The 11,315-nt window shown below is 58.1% G+C and overlaps 1 protein-coding gene across 6 annotated transcripts in view; it reads left to right on the forward strand.

Annotated features, from left to right (window-relative positions):
* Positions 1-11,315, forward strand: part of LOC149914660 (CXXC-type zinc finger protein 1-like) — a 67,461-nt gene that overhangs the window by 17,595 nt on the left and 38,551 nt on the right. For 4 of the 6 annotated variants that reach the window (XM_090126727.1, XM_090126726.1, XM_090126723.1 and 1 more), the window contains exons 7-9: positions 1,570-1,722; positions 6,101-6,208; positions 8,737-8,921. In XM_090126727.1, coding sequence (XP_089982853.1) covers positions 1,570-1,722; positions 6,101-6,208; positions 8,737-8,921 — 446 coding nt within the window. The remainder of the gene's footprint in view (positions 1-1,569; positions 1,723-6,100; positions 6,209-8,736; positions 8,922-11,315) is intronic. The other 2 variants (XM_090126724.1, XM_090126725.1) reach the window with 2 other exon arrangements.

Raw genomic sequence — 11,315 nt, forward strand, 5'->3', positions numbered from 1 at the left:
GGGTCCATTGGGGGGGGGTCCTGAGTCCATAGGGGGGTCCTGGGTCTTATTTTGGGTGGGGGTCCAAGGGGGCGGGTCCTGGGTCCATGGGAGGGTCCTGGGTCTTATTTTGGGTGGGGGTCCGAGGGGGGGGGGGTCCTGGGTCCATGGGGGGGTCCTGGGTCCTTAGGGGGGTCCTGGGTCTTATTTTGGGTGGGGGTCCTGGGTCTATAGGGGGGTCCTGGGTCTTATTTTGGGGGGGGGGGTCCAAGGGGGGGGGTCCTGGGTCTTATTTTTGATGGGGATCTCAGAGGGGGGGGTCCTGGGTCTTGTTTTGGGTGGGGGTCCTGGGTCCATAGGGGGGTCTTGGGTCTTATTTTGGGTGGGGGTCTTGGGTCCACAGTGGGGGTCCTGGGTCCATGGGGGTGTCCTGGGTCTTATTTTGGGTGGGGGTCCGAGGGGGGGGGTCCTGGGTCCATGGGGGGGGGGGGGTCTTGGGTCCATGGGGGGGTCCTGAGTCCATAGGGGGGTCCTGGGTCTTATTTTGGGTGGGGGTCCAAGGGGGGGGGTCCTGGGTCCATGGAGGGGCGTCCTGGATACATGGGGGGGTCCTGGGTCTTATTTTGGGTGGGGGTCCATGGGGGGGGGGGGGGGTCCTCGGTCCATGGGGGGGTCCTGAGTCTGTAGGGGGGGGTCCCGGGTCTTATTTTGGGTGGGGGTCCAAGGGGGGAGGGGTCCTGGGTCCATGGGGGGGGGTCCTGAGTCCATAGGGGGGTTCTGGGTCTTATTTTGGGTGGGGGTCCATAGGGGAGGGGGGGTCCTGGGTCCATGGGGGGGTCCTGGGTCCATAGGGGGGGTCCTGGATACATGGGGGGGTCCTGGGTCTTATTTTGGGTGGGGGTCTTGGGTCCATAGTGGGGGTCCTGGGTCCATGGGGGGGTCCTGAGTCCATAGGGGGGTCCTGGGTCTTATTTTGGGTGGGGGTCTTGGGTCCATAGGGGAAGCCCTGGGTCCATAGGGGGGGTCCTGAGTCTGTAGGGGGGGGTCCTGGGTCTTATTTTGGGTGGGGGTCCAAGGGGGGGGTCGTGGCTCTTATTTTGGGTGGGGGTCCTGGGTCCATGGGGGGGGGGTCTTGGGTCCATAGTGGGGGTCCTGGGTCCATGGGGGTTCCTGAGTCTGTAGGGGGGTCCTGGGTCTTATTTTGGGTGGGGGTCTTGGGTCCATAGTGGGGGTCCTGGGTCCATGGGGGGGTCCTGGGTCCATAGGGGGGGTCCTGGATACATGGGGGGGTCCTGGGTCTTATTTTGGGTGGGGGTCTTGGGTCCATATGGGGAGCCCTGGGTCCATGGGGGGGTCCTGAGTCCATAGGGGGGTCCCGGCTCTTATTTTGGGTGGGGGTCCTAAGTCTACAGTGGGGTGGGGGGGGGGGGGTCTTTCCCACATCCAATTTCAGAGCATCCCCCACCCCCACCCCCTCCTCACCACCACCATTCCCAAGAAGCAAAAGAACCTGGGGGGCAGGGGGGGGTTGGGGTTGGAAAAGTGGGGGGGGGTCTCTCGGTTTCCGGGTGGGTTCTGACCCCCCCCCAGCTGGTGAGGGGGCGCGAGGGGGAGCTGGAGCTGCTGAAGGAGCAGCTGGGGGCGGGGGGACCCCCCCCCGAGACCCTCTCAGATGAGGAGCTGCCGCTCGACCCCCGGCTCTACCAGGAGCTTTGCGCCGGAGCTTTGGACGAACACGGCTTGGTGAGTCCCCAAAAGTAGCCAAAAAGGTGGGAATTCAACCCAAAAATGGGTGGGATGTTGAATAGGGAGCGATTCGAGTGGCTGGAATTGAGGGGGAATGAGACCAAATTGGGGGCTGGGGGCTTTGAATCCCAAAAAACGGCAGCAAAGTGACTCAAATTGTCCCCAAATGGCACCAAAATGACCCAAATTGGGAGCTGGGGGTTTTGAATCCCAAAAGAATAGGAACAGAATGACCCAAAATGACCCAAATTGTGCCAAAATGACCCAAATTGGGGGCTGGGGGCTCTGAATTGCAAAGGAATGGCATCAAAGTGACCCAAATTGTCCCCAAATGGCACCAAATTGGGGGCTGGGGGCTCTGAATTGGAAAGGAATGGCATCAAAGTGACCCAAATTGTGCCAAAATGACCCCAAATTGGGGGCTGGGGGCTCTGGATCCTGAAAGAATGGGAATAAAGTGACCCAAATTGTCCCAAAATGACCCAAATTGGGGGCTGGGGGCTCTGAATTGCAAAGGAATGGCATCAAAGTGACCCAAATTGTCCCAAAATGACCCAAATTGGGGGCTGGGGGCTTTGAATCCCAAAAGAATGGGAATAAAGTGACCCAAATTGTCCCAAAATGACCCCAAATTGGGGGCTGGGGGCTTTGAATCCCAAAAGAATGGCATCAAAGTGACCCAAATTGTCCCAAAATGGCACCAAATTGGGGGCTGGGGGCTTTGAATCCCAAAAGGATGGGAACAGAATGACCCAGATTGTCCCCAAATGGCCCCAAATTGGGGGCTGGGGGCTCTGGATCCCAAAAGAGTGGCATCAAAGTGACCCAAATTGTGCCAAAATGGCACCAAATTGGGGGCTGGGGGCTTTGAATCCCAAAAGAATGGCATCAAAGTGACCCAGATTGTCCCCAAATGGCACCAAATTGGGGGCTGGGGGCTCTGAATTGGAAAGGAATGGCATCAAAGTGACCCAAATTGTCCCAAAATGACCCCAAATTGGGGGCTGGGGGCTCTGGATCCTGAAAGAATGGGAATAAAGTGACCCAAATTGTCCCAAAATGAGCCCAAATTGGGGGCTGGGAGCTTTGAATCCCAAAAGAATGGCATCAAAGTGACCCAAATTGTCCCAAAATGACCCAAATTGTCCCAAAATGACCCAAATTGGGGGCTGGGGGCTTTGAATCCCAAAAGAATGGCATCAAAGTGACCCAAATTGTCCCCAAATGGCATCAAAATGAGCCCAAATTGGGAGCTGGGGGCTTTGAATCCCAAAAGAATGGGAACAGAATGACCCAAAATGACCCAAATTGTGCCAAAATGACCCAAATTGGGGGCTGGGGGCTTTGAATCCCAAAAGGATGGGAACAGAATGACCCAAATTGTCCCAAAATGACCCAAATTGTCCCAAAATGAGCCCAAATTAGGGGCTGGGGGCTCTGAATTGCAAAGGAATGGCATCAAAGTGACCCAAATTGTCCCAAACTGACCCCAAAATCCCCCAAATTCCTCTCACTTTCTCCCATTTTCCCCATTTCTCCCCATTTTTCCCCCATTTCTCCCCATTTTCCCCCATTTTTGTCTCATTTTTCCCCATTTTGTCCAATTTTTGTCCCATTTTTCTCCATTTCTCCCAATTCTTGTCCCATTTTCCCCATTTTCCCCCATTTCTCCGCATTTTCCCCCATTTCTCCTCCTTTCTCCCCTTTTCTACCAATTTTTACCCATTTCTCCCCATTTCTCCCCATTTTCCCCCATTTCTCCCCATTTCACCCCATTTTTCCCCCATTTCCCCCCATTTCTCCCCATTTCCCCCCATTTCTCCCAATTTCTCTCTATTTCTCCCCATTCTCCCCCATTTTCCCCCATTTTCCCCTCATTTTTCCCCATTTCTCCCATTTTTGTACCATTTCTCCCCATTTTTCCCCCATTTCTCCCCATTTTTGTCCCATTTTCCTCCATTTCTCCCCATTTTCCCCCATTTCCCCCCATTTCTCACAATTTCTCCCCATTTTTCCCCCATTTCTCCCCATTTTTGTCCCATTTCCCCCCATTTCTCCCCATTTCCCCCCATTTCTCCCCCATTTCCCCCCATTTCCCCCCATTTCTCCCCATTTCTCCCCATTTTCCCCCATTTTCCTCCATTTTCCCCTCATTTCTCCCCATTTTCCCCCATTTCCCCCCATTTCCCCCCATTTCTCCCCATTTCTCCCCCTTTTCCCCCATTTCTCCCCATTTCTCCCCATTCTCCCCCCATTTCCCCCATTTCCCCCCATTTCTCCCCATTTCTCCCCATTTCTCCCCATTTCTCCCAATTTCTCCCCAATTCTCCCCCTTTTCCTCCATTTTCCCCTCATTTTTCCCCATTTCTCCCATTTTTGTCCCATTTCTCCCCATTTTTCCCCCATTTTTGTCCCACTTTCCTCCATTTTTCCTCCATTTCTCCCCATTTTCCCCCACTTCTCCCCCATTTCCCCCCATTTCCCCCCATTTCTCCCCATTTTTGTCCCATTTTCCCCCTTTTTGCCCCATTTCTCCCAATTTCTCCCAATTTCTCCCCATTTCTCCCCATTCTCCCCCATTTTCCCCCCTTTTTGCCCCATTTCTCCCCATTTTCCCCCATTTTCCCCCATTTCTCCCCATTTCTCCCCATTCTCCCCCATTTTCCTGCATTTTCCCCTCATTTTTCCCCATTTCTCCCATTTTTGTCCCATTTCTCCCCATTTCTCCCTATTTCTCCCCCTTTCCCCCCATTTCCCCCCATTTCTCCCCATTTCTCCCCATTTTCCCCCATTTCCCCCCATTTCCCCCCATTTCTCCCCATTTCTCCCCATTTCTCCCCATTTCCCCCCATTCTCCCCCCATTCTCCCCCCATTTCTACCCATTTCTCCACATTTCTCCACATTTCTCCCCATTGTCCCCCAATTTCCCCCCATTTCTCCCCATTTCACCCAATTTTTCCCCCATTTTCCCCCATTTCTCCCCATTTCTCCCCATTTTCCCCCAATTTCCCCCCATTTCCCCCCATTTCTCCCCATTTCTCCCCATTTCCCCCCATTTCTCCCCATTTCCCCCCATTTCCCCCCATTTCCCCCCATTTCTCCCCATTTCTCCCCATTTCCCCCCATTTCCCCCCATTTCTCCCCATTTCTCCACATTTCTCCACATTTCTCCACATTTCTCCACATTTCTCCCCATTTTCCCCCAATTTCCCCCCATTTCTCCCCATTTCCCCCCATTTCCCCCCATTTCTCCCCATTTCCCCCCATTCTCCCCCATTTCTCCCCATTTCTCCCCTTTTTCCCCCATTTTTGTCCCATTTCTCCCCATTTTTCCCCCATTTCTCCCCATTTCTCCCCATTTTTCCCCCATTTCTCCCCATTTTTCCCCATTTCTCCCCTTTTTCCACCATTTTTCCCCCATTTCCCCCCATTCTCCCCCCATTCTCCCCCCATTTCCCCCCATTTCCCCCCATTTCCCCCATTTCTCCCCATTTCCCCCCATTCTCCCCCCATTCTCCCCCCATTTCTACCCATTTCTCCACATTTCTCCACATTTCTCCCCATTGTCCCCCAATTTCCCCCCATTTCTCCCCATTTCACCCAATTTTTCCCCCATTTTCCCCCATTTCTCCCCATTTCTCCCCATTTTTCCCCCATTTCCCCCCATTTCTCCCCATTTCCCCCCATTTCCCCCCATTTCCCCCCATTTCTCCCCATTTCTCCCCATTTTCCCCCAATTTCCCCCCATTTCCCCCCATTTCTCCCCATTTCTCCCCATTTCTCCCCATTTCCCCCCATTTCTCCCCATTTCCCCCCATTTCCCCCCATTTCTCCCCATTTCTCCCCATTTCCCCCCATTTCCCCCCATTTCTCCCCATTTCTCCCCATTTCTCCACATTTCTCCACATTTCTCCACATTTCTCCCCATTTTCCCCCAATTTCCCCCCATTTCTCCCCATTTCCCCCCATTTCCCCCCATTTCTCCCCATTTCCCCCCATTCTCCCCCATTTCTCCCCATTTCTCCCCTTTTTCCCCCATTTTTGTCCCATTTCTCCCCATTTTTCCCCCATTTCTCCCCATTTCTCCCCATTTTTCCCCCATTTCTCCCCATTTTTCCCCATTTCTCCCCTTTTTCCACCATTTTTCCCCCATTTCCCCCCATTCTCCCCCCATTCTCCCCCCATTTCCCCCCATTTCCCCCCATTTCCCCCATTTCTCCCCATTTTCCCCCATTTCCCCCCATTTTTCCCCCATTTCCCCCCATTTCCCCCCATTTCTCCCCATTTCCCCCCATTCTCCCCCCTTCTCCCCCCCCCCCCCCCCCATTCCGGTGCCCGTTGCCCAATTTTGCCCTTTTTGGCCCCAAATCCCAGCCCTGGCTCAGTGACCCTGAGGACGCCCCGTTCCTCGACCCCGCGCTGCGCAAACGGGCCGTGAAGGTGAAGCACGTCAAGAGGAGGGACAAGAAGGCCGACAAGAAGGTGGGCACTGGGATATACTGGGATATACTGGGAGGCACTGGGAGGGGACTGGGAGGGACTGGGAGGCAGTGGGAGGGGATGGGAAGGGACTGGGAGGCACTGGGAGGGAACTGGGAGGGACTGGGAGGGGATTAGGGGGAACTGGGGGGGACTGGGAGGGACTGGGATATACTGGGAGGGGACTGGGAGGGACTGGGAGGCAGTGGGAGGGACTGGGAGGGGATGGGAAGGGACTGGAGGGGACTGGGATATACTGGGAGGGCACTGGGATATACTGGGAGGGACTGGGAGGGGAGTGCAGGGGACTGGGATGTACTGGGAGGGGATGGGAAGGGACTGGGAGGGACTGGGAGGGACTGGGATATACTGGGAGGGACTGGGAGGGGACTGGGATGTACTGGGAGAGGATTGGGGTGGGTGAAGCACGTCAAGAGGAGGGACAAGAAGGGCGACAAGAAGGTGGGCACTGGGACGGACTGGGAGGGACTGGGATATACTGGGAGGCACTGGGAGGGGACTGGGAGGGGATGGGAAGGGACTGGGAGGGACTGGGAGGCACTGGGAGGGAACTGGGAGGCACTGGGAGGGGATTAGGGGGAACTGGGGGGGACTGGGAGGGACTGGGATATACTGGGAGGGACTGGGAGGGGAGTGCAGGGGACTGGGAGGGACTGGGAGGGGACTGGGATATACTGGGAGGGGACTGGGAGGGACTGGGAGGCAGTGGGAGGGACTGGGAGGGGATGGGAAGGGACTGGAGGGAACTGGGATATACTGGGAGGGGACTGGGATATACTGGGAGGGACTGGGAGGGGAGTGCAGGGGACTGGGATGTACTGGGAGGGGATGGGAAGGGACTGGGAGGGACTGGGAGGGACTGGGATGTACTGGGAGGGGACTGGGATGTACTGGGAGAGGATTGGGGTGGGTGAAGCACGTCAAGAGGAGGGACAAGAAGGGCGACAAGAAGGTGGGCACTGGGATGGACTGGGATATACTGGGAGGGGACTGGGATGTACTGGGAGGGGATGGGAGGGGATGGGAGGGGGTGGGAAGGGACTGGGAGGGACTGGGACGGACTGGGAGGGACTGGGAGGGGATGGGAAGGGACTGGGAGGGGATTAAAGGGAACTGGGGGGGATTGGGAGAGACTGGAGGGGACTGGGAGGGACTGGGATATACTGGGAGGGGACTGGGAGGGGATGGGAAGGGACTGGAGGGGACTGGGATATACTGGGATGGGACTGGGAGGGACTGGGATGTACTGGGAGGGGCTGGGAAGGGATTAGAGGGAATTGGGGGGGACTGGGAGAGACTGGAGGGGACTGGGAGGGACTGGGATATACTGGGAGGGGATGGGAAGGGACTGGGAGGGGAGTGGAGGGGACTGGGATGTACTGGGATATACTGGGAGGGACTGGGGGGGACTGGGATGTACTGGGAGAGGATTGGGGTGGGTGAAGCACGTCAAGAGGAGGGACAAGAAGGGCGACAAGAAGGTGGGCACTGGGACGGACTGGGATATACTGGGATATACTGGGAGGCACTGGGAGGGGACTGAGGGGGACTGGGATGGGATTGGGATATACTGGGAGGGGACTGGGAGGGGATGGGAGGGGATGGGAGGCACTGGGAGGGGATGGGAAGGGACTGGGAGGGGATTAGGGGGAACTGGGAGGGACTGGGAGGGACTGGGAGGGGATGGGAACGGACTGGAGGGGACTGGGAGGGACTGGGAGGGGACTGGGATGTACTGGGAGGGACTGGGTCATACTGGGAGGCACCGGGCCATACTGGGCGGCACCGGGTCCTACTGGGCGGCACTGGGTCATACTGGGAGGAACTGGGAGGCACTGGGCTATACTGGGAGGCACCAGGTCATACTGGGAGGCATTGTGTCATACTGGGAGGCACTGGGTCCTACTGGGAGGCACTGGATCCTACTGGGAGGCACTGGGAGGCACTGGGCCATAGTGGGCAGCACTGGGTCATACTGGGAGGCACTGTGTCCTACTGGGAGGCACCAGGTCATACTGGGAGGAACTGGGAGGCACTGGGTCATACTGGGAGGCACGGGGTCCTACTGGGAGGCACTGGGTCATACTGGGAGGAACTGGGAGGCACTGGGTCATACTGGGAGGCACCGGGTCCTACTGGGAGGCACTGGGTCATACTGGGAGGAACTGGGAAGCACCGGGCCATACTGGGAGGCATTGTGTCATACTGGGAGGCACTGGGTCATACTGGGAGGCACCGGGCCATACTGGGAGGCACTGGGTCCTACTGGGCAGCACTGGGTCATACTGGGAGGCATTGGGCTATACTGGGAGGCGCTGGGTCCTACTGGGAGGAACTGGGAGGCACTGGGTCCTACTGGGAGGCACCGGGTCCTACTGGGCGGCACCGGGTCCTACTGGGCGGCACTGGGTCCTACTGGGAGGCACTGGGAGGCACCAGGCCATACTGGGAGGCACTGGGAGGCACTGTGTCATACTGGTCCCCCCCCCGGTTCCGCTGCGGCGGCCCAGAAGGAGGAGCGTTACAAACGGCACCGGCAGAAGCCGCGGCACCGCGAGCGGAACCGGCACCAGGAGCGCTGCGACGCCCGCGACCCCGCGGGTTTGGGCCAATGCCTGGGGCCCGGCTGCACCCGGCCCGCGCGCCCGCCTTCCAAGTACTGCAGCGAGGCCTGCGGGGTCAAACTGGCCGCCAAGTGAGTCGGGGGGGGGCGGCGCTGGGCACCACTGGGCACCACTGGGCACCACGATGCACCATTGGGCACCACGATGCACCATGATGCACCATTGGGCACCAGGATGCACCACGATGCGCCATTGGGCACCACGATGCACCATTGGGCACCAGGATGCACCACGATGCACCATTGGGCACCAGGATGCACCACTGGGCACCATTGGGCACCACGATGCACCACTGGGCACCATTGGGCACCATTGGGCACCACGATGCACCATTGGGCAGCAGGATGCACCACGATGCACCATTGGGCACCACGATGCACCACTGGGCACCATTGGGCACCATTGGGCACCAGGATGCACCACGATGCACCACTGGGCACCATTGGGAATCAGGATGCACCAGGATGCACCACTGGGCACCATTGGGAACCAGGATGCACCACGATGCACCACTGGGCACCACTGGGCACCAGGATGCACCACAGGGCACCACTGGGCACCATTGGGCACCACGATGCACCACTGGGCACCATTGGGCAGCAGGATGCACCATTGGGCACCAGGATGCACCACGATGCACCACTGGGCACCACTGGGCAGCACTGGGCACCAGGATGCACCACAGGGCACCACTGGGCACCATTGGGCACCACGATGCACCACGATGCACCATTGGGCACCATGATGCATGACTGGGCACCAGGATGCACCATTGGGCACCACTGGGCACCATTGGGCACCACTGGGCACCACTGGGCAGCAGGATGCACCGTTGGGCACCACAATGCACCATTGGGCACCACGATGCACCATTGGGCAGCAGGATGCACCACGATGCAACATTGGGCACCACGATGCACCACTGGGCACCACGATGCACCATTGGGCACCACGATGCACCACGATGCACCATTGGGCACCAGGATGCACCACTGGGCACCAGTGGGTACCATTGGGCACCAGGATGTATCATTGGGCACCATTGGGCACCAGGATGCACCACGATGCACCACTGGGCACCAGGATGAGCCATTGGGCACCACGATGCACCACGATGCACCACGATGCACCACGATGCACCATGATGCACCATTGGGCACCACGATGCACCATTGGGCAGCAGGATGCACCACGATGCACCATTGGGCACCACGATGCACCACTGGGCACCACGATGCACCATTGGGCACCACGATGCACCACGATGCACCATTGGGCACCAGGATGCACCACTGGGCACCAGTGGGTACCATTGGGCACCAGGATGTATCATTGGGCACCATTGGGCACCAGGATGCACCACGATGCACCACTGGGCACCAGGATGAGCCATTGGGCACCACGATGCACCACGATGCACCACGATGCACCATGATGCACCACTGGGCACCACTGGGCACCAGGATGAGCCATTGGGCACCACGATGCACCACGATGCACCATTGGGCACCACGATGCACCATTGGGCACCAGGATGCACCACGATGCACCACTGGGCACCATTGGGCACCAGGATGCACCACGATGCACCACGATGCACCATTGGGCACCAGGATGCACCACGATGCACCACTGGGCACCACGATGCACCACTGGGCACCACGATGCACCATTGGGCACCACTGGGCACCAGGATGCACCATTGGGCACCAGGATGCACCATGATGCACCATTGGGCACCACGATGCACCATTGGGCACCAGGATGCACCACGATGCACCATTGGGTACCATTGGGCACCAGGATGCACCACTGGGCACCGTTGGGCACCACTGGGCACCACGATGCACCATTGGGCACCACTGGGCACCAGGATGAGCCATTAGGCACCACGATGCACCACAATGCACCATTGGGCACCACGATGCACCATTGGGCACCAGGATGCACCACGATGCACCATTGGGCACTAGGATGCACCACAATGCACCACTGGGCACCACAATGCACCAGGATGCACCACTGGGCACCAGTGGGTACCATTGGGCACCAGGATGTATCATTGGGCACCACGGTGCACCACGATGCACCATTGGGCACCAGGATGCACCATTGGGCACCAGGATGAGCCATTGGGCACCACGATGCACCACTGGGCACTATTGGGCACCACGATGCACCACTGGGCAGCAGGATGCACCATTGGGCACCACTGGGCACCATGATGCACCACAATGCACCACTGGGCACCAGGATGCACCACTGGGCACCATTGGGCACCAGGATGCAACACTGGGCACCACGATGAACCACGATGCACCACTGGGCAGCAGGATGCACCATTGGGCATCACTGGGCATCGCGATGCACCATTGGGCACCAGGATGCACTTTTGGGCACTATTGGGCACCACTGGGCACCACGATGCACCATTGGGCACCACGATGCACCACTGGGCACTATTG

This window comes from Phasianus colchicus, chromosome 29 (assembly GCF_987193195.1).
Source record: "Phasianus colchicus chromosome 29, bPhaCol1.hap1.1, whole genome shotgun sequence".
In the NCBI taxonomy this organism is placed as follows: domain Eukaryota; kingdom Metazoa; phylum Chordata; class Aves; order Galliformes; family Phasianidae; genus Phasianus; species Phasianus colchicus.